We start from the raw sequence: 25,146 nt of genomic DNA, 5'->3' as shown, positions 1-25,146 counted from the left end.
CACAACCTCAAAGCCAGTTTGACCTATACAATGAGACACTAACCTCCTCTCACATCTACCCACCCCTGCACCCCCAAAGCTAGGGCCAGCAAGATGGTTCAGTAGGTGAAGACACTCACCACAAAATTCTAATGACATGAGTTCAATCAATCCCTGAACCCTCATGGAAATGGGAGGAGAAAGCTGACTCTGAAAAATTGTCCTCTGACCTCTACACAAGCTGTCACCTGTGCATACCCATACATACACATAATGTATACATAGTGATAATTAAAAGTTAAAAATATAGCCAGGCGTGGTGGCACACGCCTATAATCCCAGCACTCGGGAGGCAGAGGCAGGTGGATTGCTGTGAGTTCGGAGAGGCCAGCCTGGTCTGCAAAGTGGGTCCAGGACAGCCAAGGCTACACAGAGAAACCCTGTCTCAAAAAAACAAACAAACAAACAACAAAACAAAACAAAAAGAGTTAAAAATATAAAAAACAAAGAGAAGTAAAATAGCCAGAGCTCTCTAATATTACTATTGAAAGAGCTCAGGCTGGGGACATGCCTCAGAGGATAAGAGCACTGCCTGTTCTTCCAGAGGTCCTGAGTTCAATTCCTAGCAACCACATGGTGGCTCACAGCCATTTATAATGTGGTATGTTGCCCTTTTCTGACATGGATATGTACATGCACGCAGAGCACTGTATACATAGTAATAAATAGATAAATCTTTAAACAAAGTAAACCTTGAAAGAAAGAAAGAAAGAAAGAAAGAAAGAAAGAAAGAAAGAAAGAGAGAAAGAAAGACAGGGCTCTGGGCAACAAGCCCTGGTTCTGGCTGCAAGCTATATGCTCCTAGAATCCTGCATCCTCTCACTGATGCCTGGGCACCAGGCCACAAGTGTGTAGACGAGCACATCTTAGTCACTGAACTGCCATAACTATGTGTACGTGTGTGTGTGTGTGTGTGTGTGTGTGTGTGTGTGTGTGTGTGTACATGTGTGCGCACGCGCACTGAGGATCCAGCCAGAAGCCTTGGGGTCACACACACTAGGGAAACCTCAACTCACATCTATGTGGAGATTTCATTTTTAACCTCTAGTGTATGATGCTTTATTGTTCTTTACTTGATGGACAAATGAAGGACAAAAGCACAGTGTTGTCCCTAAAAGCCAAACATTCTAGATGCCGGACACTTTTATTCTGATTGAGATTCCCAGCATTTTTGCTGTGACACTATCCCCCACCCCTACAGCATATGTAATGTCTAGTGAGATCTAACACCTTCTTCTGGCAAGCCTTCCACAGACCCCGGCCTGTCAAGGACAGACCTATTGCTAGCTGTGCATTACAGAACTGCCTTGTGAAACTGCTGAGCCCAGAACCGTTGGAAGAAGCAGCATGAACCCCACCCAGTTAGCAAGACCAGTAATGCTTGCTGTGTGTGTGTGTGTGCGTAAGCTTAAGTCACAACCATTTCAAAAGATGGCTCCGGAGCATAAGGACAGGAACATGTACTCTATAAAATAAGCACAGAGTGTGGCTGTGCTCCGGGATAAATCCTTACTTTGAAAAAAATAGGTGACTCCAAAGTTGGGCATCCTATCACATGTTATTAGTTCCAGCATTCTGGAGGCTGGAGCAGAAGCATCTTACGTTCAAGGACAGCCTGGGTTACTTATGAGAAAAAGAAAAAAATTAAGGGGGCTGGAGAGATGGCTCGATGTTACGGCGTTTGCTGCTCTATCAGAGGACCTGCATTTAGTTCCCAGTACTCACATCGGGTGGCTTACAACTACCTGTAACTCTAGCTCCCAGGGAATCCAACACCCTTCACAGGTGTACACACACACACACACACACACACACACACACACACACAGAGCTCTCATTATGCCTTTCCTCTAGATTTCTTCTTGAAGTTGGCTGGCCTGAATCCTCAGTCCAGGAAGCCCTGATCATATGGGACTTTTACTGGAGTAACACACAGGGAGAAGCTGTGTTTCAACTCAAAACCTTAAGGACAGTCAGGGCTCACGGGGCTGGGGGCAATTCTGTGGGGGACTGCCAGCCAAAAGGCTAATGGACTTTGAGGCTAACTTGTCACCTTAAGGGCACATGCTGGAGGAGAGAAAACATCAACTGATAATGAAAACAGCTTGTCCTCACTGCTAGAGCTTTAGGAGCAAACATGGGGAAATCTGAAATAGTTGCTATTTCTGAGGAGCCATCACCTGAGGCTGGAGGGATGACTCAGTAGCTAAGAACACTGGCTGCTCTTCTAGAAGACCCAGGTTAGATTCCCCCCCCCCCCCCCCCCCCGCCAAAAAAAAAGGGGGGGAGGAAGAGGGGGAGGAGGAGGAGAATAACAAAGTGTCCATTTTTCTTTGGATTTATCTGTTGCTTAATAGATCTTCATAGGAAAAACCACCAATGCCTTTGTTGGTTAGTGTTAAGAGCTGGTGACTATATACTACAAATTATAAAACAGCACAAAACTGTTCACTTTAAAACAGTGTGTGAGGGGCAGAGATGACTCAGCAAGTAAACACTCTTGCCACCAAGGCTGACAACCCAAGTTTGATTCCTGGAGCCCACACAGTAGGAGAGAACTGCTACAAATTGTTCTCTGAGCTGTACACATGCATCCTAGCAAGCATTACCTCCTAAGTATATGAATGAAGCTGGGCGGTGGTGCACGCCTTTAATCCCGGCACTTGGGAGGCAGAGGCAGGCGGATCACTGTGAGTTCGAGGTCAGCCTGGTCTACAAAGCGAGTCCAGGACAGCCAAGGCTATACAGAGGAACCATCCTAAAAAAAAACCTTAAAAAAAAAAAAAGTTTTTGAATGAACAAACATAACATGGTATGAGAATGACAACTCAGTAAATTGCTTACAAAACCCTAAATGCAACCTCCAGCATGGAGAAGTTGGGTGTGGCGGCACACGCGTACAATCCCAGTACTCAAGGTAAAGATGCAGGAGGATCAAAGTTCACGGTCACGCTCAGCAAGTTTGAGGCCAATCCAGAATAACATAATGTTTAAAAAAAAAAAAACCCAAACGGTTACTGAGTGCCCATGTGCTTTGCACTCTGTAGGGTGCCAAGGGTGACTCCTGAAAGCTCCTGACTCTCTCATTTGGTATGCTCCTGCAAGTATCAGGGCTTCTGGCTCCCCAATTAGCAATCAGCCATGTGAGAGCCACAGGCATCTCCCCCGCCCCCCAATCTGAGCCCAAATACAAATCAATACAAGTTCACTTGTATTTCCTGCCTCCCTGTGTCCTGGAATCAGAGCAAACCTGCCAAAGTCCAACGCATCTTAATGGGCAAGGATAATGTCTGGACATAGATATGTTAAGTTTGCAGAAGAAAATCAACCAAATTCTGTGCAGGGAACTGAAACATCAGCGAGCGGTACTGTTCCAGAGGACATGATGGGAAAACAGATAGTATTGGGCTGACTCCAACATGGCACCACGATTTTCCCTCTCCCCCAGAACCTCTGATTTCTCCAGGTCTGGGTTTAGAGCACCAACCCTACCTATGTCATTTGCTAGTCAACATGTTAACAGGTGACTTAAAGGTGACAAATGCTCACAGGCTAATGCCTTTTTGCTATTCCATCCCATCCCTCAATCTAGTCATGTCAACAGACCAATAGAGGCTGCCCTCTAAACATCTACCCCATATGACTCAATAATGGTGTTATAAAGTCCTTTTGCATTCTTGGAAAACAAGATGGCTTAGTGGGTAAGCCGCTTGCTGCCAGGCCTGATGACCTGACTTTGATCCCAGGCCCCATACATACACATGGTGGAACCAATTCCTACAAGTTGCTCTCTGACCTCCACACATGTGCTGTGGCACACAGCTGCCCATGTACATACAGACAAGTAAATGTAGCTTTACATTTTAAAAAGCAGCTTAGAGGTTTCTTTGCTTTTTCTCCCCCACCCCCCCCCCCAGGGTTCTCTGTGTAGCCTTGGCTGTCCTGGACTTGCTTTGTAGACCAGCCTGGCCTTGAACTCACAGAGATCCTCCTGCCTCTGCCTCCGGAAGCATGCACCACCATGCCCAGCATTACAGGTTTCCTTGCTTCATCATATGTATGCTCTCTCGCTCCTTCTCCCTTTCATCCCTAGTGCTCCATCTCCACTCCTGTGTGTTCTATTGTCTTCCCCACCCACTGCTTTAAAACACTCCCATCCCATTTCCCTTTCTAGTTTCCTGACTTTTTACCCACATTCACTTCCACTGACAAATACTTAACAATGAGAAACTCAGTTCTGCTTTTGAGCAGCTAGGGCTACCTTGCTTAGCATGTTTTCCAGTTCTGTCCTACAAACTTCATGTTTTTTTTTTTTTTTTATGGTTCAAGAAATCCCACCGTGTGTGTATGCCACGTCTCACCACACATTTATGTCTCGATGAACATCTAGGCTGATTCTACATCTTGGCTGTTGTGAAAACCTGCAAGTATCTTCGCAGTGCCCAGGAGTGGTCTGGCTGCGTCATATGATAGTGATGACAGGTCAGGAAGGGCTCAGGGGTATGACACAGACAGCAAAGAATGCAATGAAAGCCAGAGCTGAGTACACAGCAGCAGCCTGCTCAGGCTGGGCTCACCTGAGGTCAGTCATGAAGCTGGCCAGAACTCAGCTGTGTGAAACTTTCTCCCATTTTTAAAATAAATAATTCAGATGGCTAAACTGGAACAAAAACCTCATTTTATTACAACTTAGATCACCTTATAGAAATTAAAACGGTGGCTTCCATAAAAGCAGAAGTAGTACAATCTAGCATGTTACTCACCTCAGCATGTTTCACACAGGCTAGTGTGTAAATGGCATGCTTCAAGTTGGGAGGCTGACAAATCCCAGTTAGGCAAATGGATTTGAAGACACATGGGTGCCCTGTGTGCCTTGATTCATGGCAATCTTGTTTCCCAGCCAAACTATCACTGGGAACTGAGGTGCCCCTGCCCTCTCCTCCATATATTTACTGTAAAGCCACAGAATACCCTGTGCCCCAGAGTCTAGGATTAAAAAGCAGTACACAAGGGTCAGGCATGACCCCTTTTAATCACAGTGCTCCAAAGGCAGGAGGATCTCTGTGAATTACAGGCAGTCAGTTACACAGTGAGACCCTAACTCAGGAGGTGTGTGTATGTGGGGGGGTGGGGGTGGGGGACACAGAGCCTTTAGGACTGAAGCCTCTAACCTGATGTATAATACTGCATTTTGAAATGACCTAGTGAACATTAAACTGTTAATTAAAAATATCCTGTTATATACAAGTAACATACAGACTGAACAGGTTATATTACTAGGAGGCAGTTAGACTAGGAGACAGCCTCCCTGGTGGCTGTATGTGAGAAACACCTGAAAACAAGACCACACCATGCAAAGACTAGACTAGAAACCCACAGTGATGCGAGGACTCCACCTGCAGGCAAGGAAGGTGCAGACCTGGTGTGAACAAGACACACGCCCAGTGCTCAGTGCTGCCAGTTAAGAAAGAACGAGGATGCACGAACTAAGTCAAGAGCAGCTCTGCTTCCAGTTCAAAACCAGGGTGACCTAAAGCAACTATGATGCTCATCTGACGCTCCCCTTCTCCCTTACAAGGGTAGTTCATGTCTGGTAGCTGACAGCTGTTTGCCTAAGACTGGTGAACAGCCAAGCACAGTTTCTGTGCTCTGACTTACTTAGCGGAGGCAGGGTATCAGTCCACAGCAACACCCAGTGGGGGAGAAGGGGCCTGCAAACTCTTCCCTAGTGTTCAGACTTGCATAGGACACAAAGTACTACTGTTTATAGGGAGTAGTAGTTTACGGGGCAGGCGACATGCTGAAAATGGCCAAAAATGACAGGAAAGCCCCTCTATTATCTGGAAACACTAAATACCTGCTGGGCAGGCTGTGTACCTTTTTGCTCCATCCGCTGGGAGGCAAGAGGCTGGTCTAGGCTACAAACAAAGCAAGACCTTATCTCCAAAAAGGATTAAGTATCAGAAAAAAAGCAGTCCCCGCCCCATAACTTAAGGTCATAAAAGAAAAAACAATCAAGATGCAAGGAGTTTGAAAAGCATATAACAGATTTTTTTCTTTATTTACAATCAAGTTCTGTTGGGACACATAATTAAATAAATAAAAGATGTGCCCTGGCCAGCGAACTTCAACTTCCATCAACAAAAGCTCTCTGGTAGCAAACGGTTGAGTTGCACACTGGGCAAGAGGGCTGTCCCGCTGCCCTAGCTCTAGCACTCCTGTCCCTACTGTCCAGAGAACCAGTGTGGAGGCAAAAAATAAAGTGCAAATAAATGTGACAAACACATGGTGCTTCAGACATCCACACACAGGGCTCAGACCACCCGCGCAGGTGAGCAGTACAGATAATGCTTCCTCTGCCTTCATCATAACCTGCTCCTAGATAGGCTTCTTGTACCAAACACCAAGGTCCCTGCATGCACAGGCGGTGGCTAGACTCACAGTCCCAGGCCAGCAGAGGCCCAGGTGAGCACTCAGCCGCCTGCTTTGCACATGCAGTAATGCAGGGTAAAGATGTGTTTCTCACCTCTGCTGCTAATCTACCTGACAGGGAAAGGTTGGCACAGCCCTTTCCTCTTACACAAGCACACACAAAGCTATGTGGAAGTGTTGGCAGGAAGGGAGCCTGGAGTTCTGAAGGCCAAAGATGCAGGAGGTTTCAGCAGTAAGACCAGACATACTGCCAGCCCTGGAAACAGCTCCACTCATCCTTTGTCACATGAGGACAGGCCCTGCATTTGGTTTCCACTGACCCAATGCTGCAGTGAGTCTCCTAGGTAAGTTACCCCACAGAAAGGGGGTGTGCATCAGGCACAACAGACTTTGGAAAAACGGGAAAAGCACAGGGGACCCAATACCCAGTGTGTGCAGTTGTCCTTGGCACTGTCCAGTGGGGAGACCCAGCAGGAACCCTGTGCTCCCCATGAGGTATGAAGGTCAGAATTAGTAGTGTTTCCCACCCAAACGCAGACAAGAATCTAAACCTCTGTGAAGGACCTGCAGGGTCACTTTGATTCAGTGTTGGTTCTTCTTGGCCACTGGAGACCTTCAGTCAAAGTCCTCAGGAAGCTGTGGCACCACATGGCTCCAGCTCTTCTCTAGGAGGACACATCACCTCCAAGATGGGCTGTGGGGGTCCCGAGCTGCTCCTGAGGGTGTGCATCAAGGCTGTGCCCATAGCACAGCTCTGCTTCCTTTGTCCACACTGACAACGTGCAAGCCCGAGGGGGCCCACGCCACCGCATTTATGGAAGAGCTTTAAGGATGGGTAAGAAGAGATCAGTCAGCTAGACACCAGGCCCAGGCATGTGGAAAATGGAGGCACACCCACCCGCAGTGGGGCTTATGCTAAGAAAGCTGCACTGTTCCAGTAAGTAGCACTCAACTAGCTAGAAGATGGGCCCGAGTACACACATTCAAGGGGTTCACCTTACCTGTGCTGTTTTGAAAGAACCTTCTCCACTTTCCCTGTGAGCACACTCCAGACATAAAGAGAACCCTCGGCTGACCCTGCTGCCACGTAACTGCCATCAGGGCTGGGGAACACAACAAGAGGGCAAAAGCTATAGCACTTTGACCTCACATGACCACTCCTGGGCTCACAGATGCTAATCGTGAGCAGCCACATGTGTTTGTCACTGGCTACCAAAGAGCAGTGCCATGTTGCTTCTTGAGGCTCCAGGCCCTATCTATCAGACTCAAGCAACACACGCAGAGCCCAAAGCCAAGCTCTGAAAAGATTATGGTTTCTGCCTGTTGATCGGCTTGGTGCATAGTTCAGTGACAGGAGGGAGGGGAAAGCATGAAATGTTGAGACAGGCTGGGGAGATGGCCTAATGTTTCAGAGTGTTTGCTGCAGCATGATGATCCAAGTTCTAATCTCTAAATTCCATGTGAAAAAAGTACATGTGCACACATGCACCACACTGCGGTGGTCAGCCTAGCTCTAGGGTCTCAAGGGAGCAGAGCGGAGTGGTGGAGCAGAACACATGGTGTCCTCCTCTTGCCCCTCTCTGCACACACATACGTTCATAAGGCCTCACGCACACCACATGAAATGGACACTTTTCCCTGTGGTGAATGCTGGCTCCAGAATACACGTAAGAGAAGCACGATACGCAGAAGGCCGGCTGCAGAGAGGGCACTGGATCACCTTTCAGGGGCACCCCCAAACAACCCCAGGGGTGCCAGGCCTCTCCAGTGTTCGTGTCAAGTCTTGGCAAGTAGACGGGTGAAGAGGGGACTGTGGCAGCTCACTCAGAACCTCTGAGATAACCAAGTAGTGGGAAGAACAGGGCTACTAACCTAAAGACAACTCGGGTCCAGTCAGAGCCGCATTTGAATCCAGGAGCACTGAAACAAAGAGCACAGAGATTAGGTGCTAGGCACCGTGTACTGGCCCAGCAGGACACAAGTAGCAAGGCCAGGCCCAGGGCCCAGTACCTGAATGTCTGCTTGATAGCATTTGTGCGGAGGTCAATGACTTTTAGCAGGTCATCCCGGGAGCAGCTCAGGAGCTCAGTTCTCTCAGGGTTTAAGTCCAGAGCTGTGATCTTCCCCAACAGTTCCATCTCTCGGACCACACTCTCTGACCTAAGGGAGACAGAGCCTGAGACCTAATGCAGGTGGGTCACTTCCAACTTGGGCAGAAATGTCCCCACTCAGCTAAATCCAACAGTCTGAATTCAAGGGCAGGCAGCAAGCATGTCCCTAGCCTCACTACTGCTGCTGAGCTATTCCCAACAAAAAGGCCTACAGGAAGCACTGTTGAGGACCAGAACCATGAAACTGGTTAGGAATTTCCTTGCTTGTTTTTAGAATAACATGACAACTACCAACCAGAACCCTCGATAAGCTGGAGTGAACTAGGGCAACTATACACTTTTTAAAAAACTTCCTTTGGTGATTTCTATGGACTGAATCTGAGGCCTCAGGTGCATAAGCACGTGTCCTACCCTTGATCTGTCCTCCAGCCCCACATAAGTACAATCTCAATGGTGTTACACTTAGCATTTACATGAGGCTAGCATACAAGCTGCTGTGGTGTCTGCAGAGCCTGCCGGCCCTAAGCCATCCCCACCACTACGGGGAGGCCTGCCTTCACTACAGCACACTGCTCACCGCCTTGTGTTCTGCCTTCATTTGCCTAAAAGTAGGAATGAGTAGCTTCTCATCTCTGCTCATCTTACAAATGGCAGAGCATTTGGCACATAGTGTATGCACAGCACATGACGCTGACTACTTTGTATAAAGAAAAGTCTAGCTTAGACCCAGGTGTCCTGGAGCTTTGCCAGGCCCTGAGTATGAGAACACACCCCCACACAAAGCATGCTCATGACTCGGTATGAAAATTCTCATCAGCCTCCCCACTGAGCTCTTAGGGTGTCATACCGGATATCCCAAAAACGAATCTTCTTGTCAAAATGTCCACTCATTACACATTGCTCAGTGCAAACAATGTCATTGCAGCTGGATCCTGCAAACACTGTCTTTATGCCTGGAAGAAAACCAAACACCATCAATCAAAGGCAACTACGTGGCTTGAACATATATAATATGGCTACACTCTTGACCAGAGTCCCCAAAATCATGACTTGAAATGAGAAATCAAGCAGAAACCACCCTCAATATCCCAGTGCCCCCAAACTGAAGTAAACCTGGGGTTCAGACTGAACACACACAAAAGCTGGGTGCAGTGGTACACGCCTATAACAAAGACAGGCAGATCTCTGTGATTCTGAGGCCTTCCTGGTCTACAAAGTGAGTCCAGGACTACACAGAGAAACCCTGTCTCGAAAAACCAAAAAACCAAACCAAACCAAAAAACCAAAACAACAACAACAAAAAACCAAAACAAACCCCAAAAAACCAACCCCCCCCAAAAAAAACCAAAAAATGATAAAAACAAAAACCCAAACAAACAAAATGCAGGCTCTGACGTGGGAACATCACCTCCCCACTAATATCTATAGAAACACACACAGAAGACTGAATTTCCTCACAGACTTTGCTGCGTAGATCCCAGAGTTTGAGGGTCCGGTCGTGACTTCCTGAGACTATCCGTGCATTGTCCAGCAGGAACTTGGCAGAGAGTACTTTCCCACTGTGGCCTGTGAGTGTGTGCTAGAAGAGAGGACACCACCAGGGTGAGATGTGAGGTGACATACTGCCCTCCTGGAGAAACTCCAGAGCTGTAGTGATAATTCTGGTGTCTTAAAAAAAAACCAAACAAACCAAAACCCAGTTATGTTATGTAAATATGTTGTTTTAATCCCAGGTGTGGGCTATGGGGCTGCCTCAGGCTGTCCACAGCAGCAGACTACTGGCCTCTTACATGCTCTGGCAGGGGTATGATTCGCCAGCTGAAGATAGTTTAACTCCAGGGACTCTAGAGAGGATATAAAGACCAGAGCCCCAAGAGAAGAGGTGCGGCTGCTCCTCCTGTTTGTCAAATAGCCATGGGAAAAGAGAAGAAGTTGGAGATAAATCCTGACTAGATGGATTGGATTTGCCCCAAGGAACTCAATGGCCCTAATCAGAAGGAAGCAGTTTAAAGAAGTCGACACCTCCTTTCCCCTCTAGGCTTCTTTCTCTCCTACCTAGTGCTGGAGGGGGTGGGGGTGGGGCAAAGGGAGGTAGAGGTAAAGAACTCAATAAAGTAGATGAAAGGCCCTGAAATCCTGCCACACATTCTCAAAGAAATCAGATGGCAAGAGAAAGGAAACGAAGCATACGGAACACAACTTCATGTATGCAGCCCCAGCTCTGATCTGAGGTGGACCTTTGAGAAACCACTTCTGGGTGCTGACTAGAGATGAGATGTTGCTTTGGTTTGATCTTGAATGGTGCGTAAGGACTGAGGCGTGGTCTCTACAGTCTGTGGCCCAGTGAGAAGAGAACACACTGAGCAACACCCCCCCCCCCCGTGCTTCCTGTTTTACTTTCTGACTCTCACACCAGACAAACCTCAGCCACATAATGTATTATGCCACCACAAGTCCAAGCAACCTGAGCTTGAGTTGTTGGTGTCAGCTATTTTGTCCTATCTTACTTAGGTCTCTCACAACAGTGACAGAAAGCTGAGTAACACGGATCAAGACCACAAAAATGAAGGCAGGCGTGGTATTGCATACATAATCCTAGTACCTGGATTCCTGAAATCTGTTAATTCAAAATCAGCTGTGGCAACATTGTAAGACTAGCTTGGACAGCCAGGCCTCGTGGCACACACCTTTAATCCCAGCACTCCAGAGGCAGATGGATCGCTGAGTTCCAGGCCAGCCTGGTCTACAAAGTGAGTCCAGGACAGCCAAGGCTAACATGGAGAAACACTGTCTTGGGAAAAAAAAAAAAAAAAAAAAGAAAAGAAAAAAAAACAAAACAACAACAACAAAAAACAAAAACAAAACAAAACAAAAGACCAGCTTGGCGGCAGAGCACTTATCTAGCACACAGGAGGCTCTAGGACCCAGCAGAGGAGGGGGCGGGGGAAATCTACTAAAGATAAATACAAACCCAACCTTAAAAGCAGCATCAAATTTCATAAAGACCTTGAAATTCAAAAAACAGGAAAGAGGAAGCAGCAGGAGGATGCTTTAAAAAGCCTCTTGCTTCCCCCTCTCCAGGGCTGTATTAACAGGTTCACCACTATGCCTCGCTCAAATGAACAAAGACAGACTTTATTCAGTGCCACTGAAAGTCAGTTCTATACTTAAACCGAGGCTAGACAGGCCCACTGCAGGCTTAATCTACAGAAGGAACCATCAGCACTCCACACACACAGTCAGAAGCCATGGTGCTTAAAGTAAGAGGTCTCAGCTTGAAATGTCAGATCATATCCAAGGACACCAGCACTCCCAACAATCAATCCCTTGGTGACTAAGCTGTCGGATGCCAACCAGTGTCTTCTCTGTGCTTGTCAGGGAACACAGAATGGAGACATCACTGTATGTCAGCTACTGCTTTTGCCCATGATAGCACTACTAGAGCATTATGAGAGAAGCAAGCAGCTGGGGACATAGGCTGTTGAGAGGTGGCCTCGGATGTCAGACCTTTTACTATTCATCATTGACCTCTTTTCAAGGTAAGTTTTTTGTTTTTGTTTTCCTTTTTGAGACAAGATCTCACTAAGTAGAAGGCAGCTGCCTTCTGAGTGCCGGGACTAAAGGCATGTACTAACATGCCTGGCTTATTACTTTTTTGTGCACACCATTGCAGTTTCCATGGAAATGAGAGGCACTGAATCCCCTTCAGCTGATGCTACAAGTAAACAAAACTCTGGCTTCTGCAAGAGCAGCTTGGCACTCAACAGCTGAGGTATCTCTTCAGCTCTCTGATTTTTATATATCATCATGATCATCATCATTATTAATTTTATGTGTGATTGCTCAGTGGACACTTCTCTCTTTGCTTTATATGGGACCAAACAAATCATCAGGCTTCTGATGGTAAGCACTTATTTGTTGAGCTACCTCTGGCTACCTTGGTGTTAATTTTTTTCTTTTTTTGTTTTTCGAGACAGGGTTTCTCTATGTTATCTTGGCTGTCCTGGACTTGCTTTGTAGACCAGGCTGTCCTCAAACTCACAGCGATCCGCCTGCCTCTGTCTCCTGAGTGCTGGGATTAAAGGTGTGCGCCACCACACCCAGCTCTTTTTCTTTTTTTCAATGAAAAACAGAGTCTTAACCATAACGGTTGTACTAGAGCTTTCTATGCTGATTAGACTGGATTAAAGGTATGTACAACACACCTGACTAAACTTTAACCCCATCCCCTCCCCAATTCAAAGGGCTCATTACTGTTTTACTTCTAATTAAGAAAAGAATGCCCAGCTGGGCGTGGTGACGCACGCCTTAAATCCCAGCACTTGGGAGGCAGAGGCAGGTGGACTGCTGTGGGTTCGAGGACAGCCTGGTCTACAAAAGCAAGTCCAGGACAGCCAGGACTGTTACACAGAGAAACTCTGTCTCCGGGGGAAAAAAACAAACAAACAAACAAAACAACAAAACAACAAAACAACAACAACAACAACAAAAACCCTTAAAAGAATGCCCTGGACCATTAATGCAAACAATTTTTTCTCTTTTTCTTTCTTGAGGCAGGGTCTCTCTACTTAGTCCTGGCTGTCCTATAACTCACTATGTGGATCAAGCTGGCCTTAAACACATATTTAAGATATTCCTTTTTCTGCCTCCCAAGTGTTAGGGCTAAAAGCATTTTCCCCCTTTAAGTGGAAAGAATGCCTTTACAAGTACCTGAAGTCCAAGGACTCAAGCTTTTACATGCACACCCGGAGGGCTGAAGGAGACAGAGCTGGGCCATGAGATGGCTCAGTGGGTTAAAGTCCTCACCACCAGGCCTGATAACCTGAAGTTCATCCCTGAACTGACACAGTGGAAGGAGAAACAGACTCTGACTTCTGACGTAATGTGCAATCTCCTGCCTCAGCCTCCCAAGTGCTGAGATTTTAGGCATAAGCCACCATGCTAAAGACATTAGATATTTTTGAAGTTTATTTTTAATATTTAACTTGAACACTACCTTCAAATTTCAGCTTCTTTAAACAGGCATTAGTCAGAGATAGGAGTAGATTTAGATCCCACGACAGCTGAAGCTTCAAAATGGGGTCTGAAGAGCCCCTGTCCCTAAGGGGTCTTGTGCATGTTCCCTGTGGGCCTCAAGGCAGACTGTGTGGATCACTATGTAGATGCACCATGCACAGAGGTCAGAATAAGGCATTGGGTCCTTCTGATATGAAGCCACAGTCTAACTCTGCATTGCAGAGGGCATCCACAGCTATGTACTCTTAGGCCTCAACCAGACCTCAAGTGGCTACTTCTCCACAGCACTGAAGAGGTGAGAGGTGGGACAGTCAGAAAAATGAGCCACCTGATGCAAACCGTAGCGACAAGACTTTAAGGGAAGCAGCCAGTGCCCACATGTTTCTAGGATGCATTTACAGGAAGGCACTCAACCAGCTGCTTCTTAAATTCTAGTCTCTCCCAACACAGTCCATCGTCAAGAACCAAGGAGACAAATTTTCAAGCAGACCATGAAGGGATAGTCCAAGTGTCCTCCAAACCCATGAACTAGGGTGTACACAGAAGCCAGAGTTTCTCCCAACAGGGGAGCCTACTTCATTCCCTGAACCTAGCAAGAGCTGCCTGAGTTCTTTAGGTACAGAAAAAGTTATTGAAAAAAGGCTTCCACATCTCCCATTTACCTAGGGACAAGACATGCTGCAAGCAGGCCACAGCCCTCAAGGCTACCTATCAAAGGATGCTAACGTCTAAGCACAGTGTCACCAGCACCCAGCTCATCCACACGAGTGGCCCAGTGGCTAGGTTCTGTGCTTCAGCTTTGACTGCCACCTTCTAGGTCTACTTCTCCAGTTGCCTCATCCTTACTTCAGGACGGTGACTCCCCACCACCCCCTACTTCATGTCACCTCAAATGCTTCCTCTCTCTTCCTCCCAGAGCACAGTGTAAAGAAACCTGCAGGTTCCTCTTCCATAGTTGGTCAGCACTCTTTCACCTAGAAGTGTAGGCCTCAATTCAAATTTGACACTATTATCTAACTGTGTGACCTTACTACTCCTCACCCCTACGTGAACCCACGCCATCTACTTCCCTTATCCGAGCTCCTGGACAATGAAAAGAAATACATAGCACTCGGGAGGCAGAAGCAGGCGGACTGCGTTGAGTTCGAGGCCAGCCTGGTCTACAAAGTGAGTCCAGGACAGCCAAGGCTACACAGAGAGACCTGGTCTCAAAAAACAAAACAAAACAAAAAAAACAAAGAAAGAAATGCCTTCTCTTTAAACAAACTAACTCCTTGAAGTATTCACTTAATCTTAAATGCCCAATAAAAGATAAAAAGAGCTGTGCAGTGTCATGTCATAGCACTGAGGAGGAAGAGACAGGAGGATTGCTGCAAAGTAGAGACCAACCTGGCTGATACAACAGGTTTCATGCCAGACAAGATAACATAGAAAGACTCTGATTCAAAAAATAAAAAAGGTGTATGTGTACGCATGCTTTCTCTGTGTGTGCTTGCATGCTCTTTGCTGGTGGCTCACAATTTCCTGTGGTACCTTTAGGCTCCATAGACACATGTACTCATGTGCATACATCCATGCAGACACAGGAATACAACTAAAAATAAAAATAAATCTAAAAAAAAAAAAGTTAAACAAATGACAGCTGACCACAGGGTGGCTACTGTGCAGCCACGGCACCGGCCAGGCACCTTGTCCATGTGTAGGACGCTGAACTGTGGAGCTGAGAACGTGTGGAGCGCTTGACAGACAGAAGCTGCTGCAGCCCCTTGCTGCAGTCCACCATACTCCTGCCCCTGCACCTGTTTCCCAGCTTTACCTCCCATAAGCTAACTCATTAAGTACACTCATGGATTTCTATAACCCTAATTCCCAACTATGAGCAAACTTTTAGGGCTTAAGGTTCTTAAGAGCCACAACTCACATGCTGGTGTCATAATTTGACAAGTTAAGCTAAAACAGGTTACTAAATATAACTGTTTTTTAGGAACAAAGTCCTGAGACTATCAATGGAAAATTTGTTGAAATAAGACCTTTGTCAACTTAAGATTGCAAAGGAAAACCCCACATGTTTTCCCAGAGAAAAGCATGAATTAAATATAATTTCCAGAGAGAACTATACAAATATCTGCCACTTTTTTTTTTTTTTTTTGGTTTTTCGAGACAGGGTCTCTCTGTGTAGCATTGGCTGTCCTGGACTCACTTTGTAGACCAGGCTGGCCTCGAACTCACAGCGATCCGCCCGCCTCTGCCTCCCGAGTGCTGGGACTAAAGGCGTGCGCCACCACGCCCGGCTCACTTTTTTTTTTTTTTAAATTTCACACATCAATCGCCACATGCAATTTAACAATTATGCTAGCTTTCTCAACTGGGTCTCACCCGTAATCGATAATCATCCACAGTCCAGATTCGGCTTGCAAAATCATTTGAAGCTGCTAAGAGGTAAGCTCCCTACAAGAAAAAGAAAAGAGAGAGAGAAAAAAAAGTTTAGCAAAATTCAGTTCACAAAGTACAAATTCCCCAGTTGCCAGGTCCAAGAAGAATTCAGATGCTTTCCACTACACCTCTAAGCTAGACATAAGGTACCCTGCCTGTGTGTTGATAACCACCCTGACCCAGTCTAAGGCTGAGTCCTTCCTGAATTCACTCGACTGTCCATGAGTGCAGCAGACACCTCAAGTTCATAGTGGAACTTGCCTTCGCCCTCTCACCTTTCCCTTTACCAATGTCCTTAACAACAAGAGGGACTTCCTTACAATAGCGATCAAACCAGAAAGCCTGAGGCCCCGCCCTTCTAACTCATCTCCTACCATCTTTGAGGCTGTCCATCTTCCACGTGTTAGTTCTGCTCCTTCTTCTGAAGGCCCACTGTTTCAGCCCTCCTGGGCTTTCAGGGGACACTTTAGACGGGCCTCTTTATTCCAAACCTGTTTCTCAAAACCTCTCAGGAACTAAGGTAGCTCAAAGGTATGACATTTGTGTAGTATACCCAAGTGCCTGGGGTTTTGATCCCCAGAACTGCTAAGAAAGCCTGTCAAGACTCTTAGAATGGCTTTATGGTTGTCTAAACCTTTGACATCACATGTTTCCTGGCCCACCCAACTAACCAGTCTTATTTCCTTATGTTTCCCTGATAAACAGGCACCACTGCTTGAGGCATAAAGATGACTAACACCTAGCCAGTGCTCATCCTTTCAGATAATGTTCTCAGCTTTCTGAGAGGCAGATGTGTAAAGTACCTTTCCCCAGGAAGGCAACAAAATGTTTCAGGACTCAGGGCTTTCAGAAAACAAAGAAAAGGTTCCGCCCACTCACTGACGACTCTTGAGCAATAGGGATGCTGCCATCATTCACCAGCTACTGGACCCGTTGAGCTCCAGGTCTTCTCTCTGCTTCCTCTGCCTGTACTCGCAATGCCCGCCCTTGGCATATGACCTTAAGGTCTGCCTCAAATGGCTTCTTTGTTCCTTAAGCCACCCCAGAGCTATATTACCTTAGTACTATTACCTACAACTCAATGCTTTCCTGCCATTGTCTTTAAGTGTAGTGTGTGTGTGTGTGTGTGTGTGTGTGTGTGTGTGTGTGTGTAGATCAGAGGACAACCGTCAGGAGTCAGTTCTCGCTCTACCATATGGGTCCCAAGGATCTAACACAGGTGGTCAGGCTTGGCAACAGTGCCTTTACCTGTTGAGCTACTTTGCTCGCCTGGTTCTTTTAGAGGGGAATTCCTTGAGAGCAGACAGCACCCTGACCCCTAGGAACATGCACGTAAGCATACTGAATGGGGCTGGGAAACATATGGAAGAGAAGCCTAGCCTCTGGTCTACTCCTAACCCCCTCAGTGTGACTGGATGCAAACTGCAATGAACACGGAAGTCTTGCGGTTTTGTTGTTGTGTTTTAATTTCAAAATAGGTATCTTAAATTCTTTTTTTTTTAAATCCCTAAAATAGGCCAGGATGGTAGAACATACTTGGAAGGCAGAGGCAGGCCAGTCTGGTCTACATACTGACGAGGTTTATGTAGAGACCTTGTCTCAAAAAACAAACCAACAAACAACTTAAAATCACAGACATCAGGTACTTACAGCACTATCAAATTCAATGCTTGTAATTCCCGCATTACTGCCAGACAGAGAGCCCTTGAGTTCACATTTATCTGCATGAAACAACATTTTAAAAAGTAAAGTTAGTAAATGCATTTTAAGGGGGCAAATCAATCATAACACTGAACTGGAGCTTTTGTGCAGCACAGAAGAATCAGACAAGATAAACAGAGGAAAACAGAAGGAGCATTCTACTGCAATCTGAGTCCCGCAACTGCAGATTCAGGCATGTCATCTGCATGTTTCCTAGGGAATTTGCAACATCAATGCTTGGGCGTCATCATTACTGATGGAAACTAACATTTTGAAAGTGATGACCAACTTTTCATAATTCCTGTTTTGGTAATCTTCATTTCATACAGCCTAAAAACCTGTTGGACTCTGAGCTCCATCTGCAGCTGATTAATGTTTTTAAAACACATCTGCCAGGATTTACTTCCTGCTGGTGGAGCCTGATCTTCAAACAACTTCAGTCTTTCTGTCTGTCCTAACGTAAGTCTCTGAGAAAAACACGACATTCTCACAGGCTTCAACAGACTCAGGGGATTAACTGAGCCACTTTCCTGCAAATCAGATTCAGAGGAGACAGGTACAATGCTTCAACAATGATCAATATAGTCAGATCAAAAGGTTCAACTGACTGCTCTTGCTTAAGCAAACATCAAAAGCAGTAACTGCGTCTTTCTCTTTGCTCTAGAGCCTAGATAAGGCTTCAGGGTTGAAAGCATGAGATTCTGACCTCAGCCCCAGGGAAGACACAGCAGAAGCATGAGTTCCAGGCTAACCTGTGCATACAGCAAGACTGTCTCAAACCAAAGAGCACAAAAATGTAATTCAAAATAAAAAAATGTAATTCAAAATGAAATAAAATGAAATTCAAAGCAAAGCGACAAGCCATCCAGATGCTGCCAGAGCTTCCTTCTCAGGACACTAGGGCTCTTACCTCCAAATACTTCCCAAAGTTTAACCCTCCGGTCCATGCCTCCAGTGGCCAGTAACCTGGAGCCTGGGCTGAACTGCACTGCGTTGACTTCCCCATCATGTGCATCCTGTAAGACAGTACCTGTTTCAAGCTCAATTAGAGTCACCCAAGCACCTAAGACTTTTTTACACACCCCAAATGCCTAACCCTAAGCCAAACATGCACCCTTAGCTAAAGCTGGAGCCAACTATAAACTGAGCGGACTCCGTATCAAAGCCTCCTCAGAGTCTGATTTCATGTTACTCTTACAGCTACAGTGGCATGAATCTGTTCATTTGAATACCGTGCTATCTCACTGTGCAGTCCAATCACTCCTCTTCTTGCCTTAGCCTCCTGAGTGCTAGGGTTACAGAAGTCAGCTACTATGCTTGATTTTCATTCACTTTAACAAAAAGTATTCAAAATCAGCCAGGTGTGGTAGCACACACTTCTCTCTAACCTGAGCCCTCAGAAAGCAGAAACACTGCCAGAAGCTCAAGGCCAGACAGGAAACAGAAATGATGTACCCCTCTACACACACAAAAACACTTAAAATTAATATATACTGCCTAAAGTTTGCCTTTGCATTTATTTTATTGCTAAGAATCATAACGATTTATTTAATCTTCTAGCTTAAAAGTAAATAAGTGAACTGTTTTTTTCTTTAACACTTTGAGTGTATGTATGAGGGCCAGAAGAGGGCTTTGAATCCCTTCAAAGTGGAGCGATGGGTAGTTATGAGCTGTCTGTGGGATGAGGGAGTTGGAAAGCAAATTCAGGTTTTCTAAAAGAGCAACAAAGCACACTTAACTACTGAGACATCTCTTCAGCCTTCAAAGTGCCTCTTTCATGTCAGATATGTAGTAGATTTACTCTTATTACTTATCACTAATATTACATCTATGTACCTGACAATACACAACACCCTAAGGAAAGCTTTCGTGTGTGTATGTATGTATACGTGGGCCAGCACGCTTGAGTGTGCTGATCTCTACTCCCAGTCTAGGGTCACAGGCACAAAGCTATTCAGGGGTCTAAGGACATGACCACAGGTCCTCATAGATCACAGCAAGCACTCTCACCCACTGAGCCATCTATGCAGCCCAGCAAAGGTACTGGCCAATCCTAACACTGTGAGTCTGTATAGCTCATTCTGGAAACACAGCTCTAGTATGTATTAACAATGTGAGGCTCATCAAGTGCTTAACTTCCTGTGGCTTCAGTTTGTTTATTTACCAGAAAAAATTTTTTTGACCCAAATTGTGCTTGAAAAGTGAATGAACTACCAATAAAAGTGCTATTTTAGGAGAATTATAAGTTCTTCATACAGAAATTCCTTTTTTAAATTAAACACCTTTTATTTTTTACATATACAATTATTACACATATATACAATAAACTACCTACAGCAAGAAGAACTATGATAAAATATGGAATGCTTCATGAATTTGCGTGTCCCCCTGGCACAGGGGCCATGCTCATCTTCTCTGCATGGTTCCAATTTTAGTATATGTGCTGCCAAAGCGAGCACCGGAAATTCCTTTTTTGAGATAGGTTGGCAATTGGTTTCTGGATTAGGCTGACCCTTTCCTCACAGATTCTCTCGCCTCTACTTCCTGAGTGCTGGAGCATTTGCCTCTATGCCCAGCCCTTTCCCAGGGCCATGAATACGGACGAGCATCCATGTTCAGAATGAGAACAGATAAAAGGGGAAGGAAGAACGAGAGGTGGCGTTGCTAACGCCCTCCCAGCACTACAGTGAATATACAACTGCTTACAGACAAAGCTTCTGTCTAGGTTTTGCTTCAAGTCCAACAAGCCAGGGAGAGCATCTCCCCAACTGACTGGGGTGTAACTAGCACTTTGGTGACATGATTATCCACTTTCCTGCTCATACCCACCTACTGAAAATCTGGTAGGTAACCTGACCTTTTCACCTCATGCAGTCCCTGAGGTCTCAGATTGAAAACTTGAGATCATGCACTGTCACATCCATCCGCCACTCATCAAGACTCCTGTACGATGGGTTCTGTTGGATGGTAGTCAGCTGTGAACCGTTTACTCTCGGAACACACACTGGCAGAATATCCTAAATATCAGCTGCCCCACTATCCCATGCACATGACTTTAATGTGCTAGGACATAAAGGGGCTGCTGGGAGTGGAGGGCGGGGAAGGAGCCGTGACATTCCGTGCAATCAGACCTTTTACCAATCATCATTGACCTCTGTAAGGTGCTCAGCCCAATATGGACTCACAGGAGCGGGCTGGTATGGCTCTGCTGCAGTCCAACTCCTCCTCCAAAGCAGAGCTCATTCAGCACCCGAGCCTCAGCTCACCGCATGGCAGTGACTGACTGCCAGTGAAATTCTTCCCCCTCACCACCCAGGTGCCATTCCATTTCTATGGCACTAACTGAAAGCAGGCTGCTCTGAGCCGCATGTCCCTCTCAAATCAGTGCCCCAAGCCCACCTTAACCAACCCCCGGCACTGCAAGTCATGATGGCTCTCTGCCTCCCCTCTGTTCTGAAAGCTTGAGAGAGGTAGACCACATTTTCTCAGGCTGGACCAATTTCTGCTCTCTACCCCAAGGTTAACTGTTACTGCCAGAACCCAACTTAGAATCCCAGGTCATTCAGTGTTTCCTGTCCAGGCAGTGTGTGCCCTGCTTCCAATCATATGCTCTTAGTGGTTAGTCATCCAGACACAGTTTGATTTATGAAACCAACAGCTGCCCTGATGGGCTTCACTATTTGTGCACCACGCATATAGCTGGTGCCCATGGGGCCGGAAGAGGGCCTTGGATTCCTTGGAACTGGAGTTACAGACAGTTGTAAACTGCCATATGGGTGTTAGAAATCAAACTCAAGTCTTCCGGAAGAGCAGCTACTTCTCTTAACTGTTGAGTCTTCTCTTAGCTTCCCACTTTTTAACCTGAGCCATTTCTCTAGTGCCTGTGAAAGACACAGCCCCCATCAGGAATTTCACCTTAAATTGCAGCTAACTGGTGAAATCAATCCCACAAATTACAGTTTCCTCTCCATCCCTAGTTTCTCTTGCCCCACTGCTCAAGCCAGCAAGCCTTTCAGCCAGCTATCTGCTGCAGAGGATGTCTCTAAAAAACTCTGTGTGCTGAAGGTAAGCACAGCATGCCTTCACTCCTCACAGGTCACAAAGCCAGACGTCTCAGTGAGCAAGGGAAGCCTAGACGCAGCCCCCAAGGACCCTTTAGGCGTGGATCTTGCTACAGTCCTAGGCTCAGAAGGGGCTGGGTACAAAGCATACTTACAAAGACATACAACGCAGTGGTTGGGACTCTCACATCTTTACCAGAAGCGGGATGGGTATCCACACTGTCCTGGGGGACTGGGATGGAAGAGACAGAGCGTCTCCTAAGGAACAACACAAAGGCAGCCATTATACAAAACTGCACAGGATCAGTGTCCATCAAACTGCCAGACAGGCCTCAACAACGACCTTGCTTAAGCAGTGTGCCTGTGCTAATAGCTATTGTCTTTCTAGACTCTCCAAAATTCGGGACTCATACCATCTCACTACAATGACAAAAAAAGAGTTAGCACACACCTTACTTGCCTGTTTGCTAATTCACGGGCTCCAAAACTCAGCACAGAAGTAGTCTTGAACAAAAGTTGCTTGCCCTGTCAGTGAGCTGAGGGGAAACGTTCTCAACCTAACACACTAGCTAGCTTAGAGGCAAACCTCTGGCACTGTGAAACACTGTTTTAAGCTGATTTCCATGCCTAGCTTTTACACTGGTCAAGGCAGAGTCAGACGCATGCCAGGAGGAAGAGCGTCGAGCGCACGATGACTGCACGAAGCTTAACCTGACTGCCCAGCTCGAGGGCTGCAGCATTCATTCCTAGGAGCATGCAAAGCGCCCTGGTTAGCATGTAGACATCCATGATTGCGGGCAGCACAGCGTGATCAGCACGATTATCAACAACCCACACTCACATGCTGGGCAGATTGAGAGAGGGTAATATTTTCACCTGGCAGCCTCAGAAGAATGGTGTCCCAAAAGGGGAGATTCGGACAGACTACAGGGAAAGGCCATAGATCAGCTCGCAGCAAGAGAAAGAGAAAGGAAGTCGCAGAAGAGGGAGAAGCTAAATGACAAGCTGAATTAAGGCATCCGTGTTCTTGGCCCCACTGAAATTCTGGTGTACATTATACATAACACATCACACACATATGCTCAGGTATATTTACACATTTAAAAAGGAAAGGTGAAGGTCTTCTAACCTACCCAAAGATATTAGTGATAGAATCCAGAAGGCCTCCAGCAGGCTGCGAGAGTCGCTTACTAAAGAGGAGGGGAGGATAGGTTTAAACCTTAGAAACATTTTGCCCCCAAATCAAAACAGCCCCTAAAAATAAGTAGCTGGGAGTACGCTTTTCAGTCCCAAATCCCAGCCAAGACAAACTCAACACGGCATCTGAACCACCAGGAAACAGTAAGGAGACAGAAGGTAGAGCCTGCCCAGTCTCAAAAGAAACACAGCTCCCCGGGACTAACCTGATGTCCCTGTAAATGACAAGGTATCTGCTTAACTCACCAGACTTGTGGGTGTGAATGACAAACCCCATGCGTCTTTCATCCCTACCCACGCAAAACCCTACAATGTGTATCTACCCTGTGTCCTGGGATCTGGACAGTCATTATGTGTAAAAAGTTTAGTGTTCACCCATCTCTCAGGAGGCTGCTGCACCTGCTTGTGTTAGAAATGCCAGGTCACTCTGCTTCCCACCCACTCTCCTCTGGTGGGGCGGAAGGGATTTGGGGACTCGGGGTACATCTGACTACTATCATGTCATGTCCACAAATGTAAGTCACACTGATGCTGGAGCTCGCCTTCTCCCCACCCAGCCGGTCCACTCACGTAGCTGCTCTGCTGACAGCTCGTACAGGAGAGGTCTCTTCTGGGTGATCTGATGTCTCATCCACAATGACTTCAATGTCATCATCCCTGGAAAAAAAAGAGAGAATCTGTCGTTGTCTTCAATGGGAGCTCTGCAAAGGCCAGTGCCACATTCTAGTTAGTGATGGACTCCCTGAGACTTTGGTGCAAAGTGATGGTGAAGGAGAAAGGAGAACCACATCAGGTTTGAGAAACATAAACCGTGTTACCTATTCTAAAGCAATAATGGCAACTTTGCAAAAACAAAACCTAAATGCATGTGTTTCTGCTGGCTGGAGTCTGCACACTTCCTGTGGTCTCAACAAGCTCCTTTGTGTTGGTTCTCCCAGCGGATGGCAGGCATCTGTGGAAATCCTCTTCCTACATATTCTTGTAGGTCAATTCTTTCTTGATTGTGGGGAAGGCAAGTAATTATTTTGGTCTTAATGATTCCTTGCACTACAATCTTCATGGGGGGACGGAAATACCTTAAAATATTAAGAGCTCACTACCTACTGTTTGGATTCTTAAGAATTTGAAAGCTAGATTTTTTCCCCCCTTCCCATGACTATCTGGATAATAAGCATATATACTTAAAAACCTGTTCTACCAAGCAAGTTAAACCATGACTAGGTAAATTTATTTTCCCTTATTTACTCTAGGACTGCAAATAACTGCGACACACTCTTGGCTAGGGTATAAAAGAAAATAAGGAGACCAAGGCTATGCCTGATTTCCTACATGGCTGGCTTTTCTAGACCTGGAGTTTGAGAGAGTGACAGGAGAAAGATGGCAAGAGGCACAACATGAGCCAAGCCTACAGTAATGCTCTGCGATGGAGTCGCAGGGCTCTAAAGTGCCTGGAAGTGTACATAGGCCCACACCCCAGAAAATACCAGGTCCTGTCAACTCATCACCCCATCCCCAAGTAAATGTCTAGGACCCACACTCTGTGACATTCCCCAGGAGTATAGAGATTAGAAAAATCTCTATAACAAACTCTGTTTCCATATGGGATCCTGGGTAGGATGCTGGATCCTTCTTAATCATGTCACTGGCTTACACCCACAAACAAGAGGCAGAGGCATGACACTTCTTTCTTTCTTTTCCTTTTTTTTGTTTTAAAGGAACCAAACCTCACTTTTAGGAGATTTATTCCCACTACTCTCCACTTAAAAGGAAACAATATAAATTTTTTTTTTAATGTAAGTTTACTTATGCATGAGTGTTTGGCCTGATGCATGTATGTATCATGCTGGGTACCTGGGGAGGTCAGAAGAGGGCACTGGATCCCTTGTAACTGGAGATACAGATGGCTGTGAGCCACCATGTGGGTGCTGGCAACTGAACCCAGGTGCTCCACAAGAGCAACTCATGCTTTAAACAGCTGAGCATTTATCAGCCCCAGGTATCCATCATCTAAGAAACAGAGGGTCATAACTCTGAAGCTCAGACATTCCAGCAGAATACCCATCTGGAGTCAGGGCAGGGAGCATCACTACAAAAATATCCATCACCTAACACAGAAGTGCCAGTACCAGGCTCTCTATCTCCAGCAGCTGGACTAG

The 25,146-nt window shown here is 46.2% G+C and overlaps 1 protein-coding gene across 3 annotated transcripts in view; it reads right to left on the bottom strand.

Moving 5' to 3' along the window:
- Positions 1-6,068: 6,068 nt before the first annotated feature.
- The window catches only part of ATG16L1 (autophagy related 16 like 1), a 32,857-nt gene continuing 13,779 nt past the window's right edge, over positions 6,069-25,146 (bottom strand). The window contains exons 7-19 of one of the 3 annotated variants that reach the window (XM_084780470.1): positions 23,561-23,647; positions 22,927-22,983; positions 22,670-22,717; positions 21,949-22,051; positions 18,643-18,748; positions 17,682-17,752; positions 15,975-16,046; positions 10,041-10,161; positions 9,430-9,535; positions 8,482-8,631; positions 8,344-8,391; positions 7,473-7,574; positions 6,069-7,294 (exon numbers count right to left, since the gene is read on the bottom strand). In XM_084780470.1, the coding sequence (XP_084636596.1) occupies positions 7,201-7,294; positions 7,473-7,574; positions 8,344-8,391; positions 8,482-8,631; positions 9,430-9,535; positions 10,041-10,161; positions 15,975-16,046; positions 17,682-17,752; positions 18,643-18,748; positions 21,949-22,051; positions 22,670-22,717; positions 22,927-22,983; positions 23,561-23,647 (1,165 nt within the window). In that variant the 3' untranslated portion in view covers positions 6,069-7,200. The remainder of the gene's footprint in view (positions 7,295-7,472; positions 7,575-8,343; positions 8,392-8,481; positions 8,632-9,429; positions 9,536-10,040; positions 10,162-15,974; positions 16,047-17,681; positions 17,753-18,642; positions 18,749-21,948; positions 22,052-22,669; positions 22,718-22,926; positions 22,984-23,560; positions 23,648-25,146) is intronic. The other 2 variants (XM_084780471.1, XM_084780472.1) reach the window with 2 other exon arrangements.

This window comes from Acomys minous (genome assembly GCF_964271855.1).
Source record: "Acomys minous genome assembly, chromosome: 4".
NCBI lineage: Eukaryota > Metazoa > Chordata > Mammalia > Rodentia > Muridae > Acomys > Acomys minous.
This window is presented reverse-complemented; position numbering and strand designations above follow the sequence as displayed.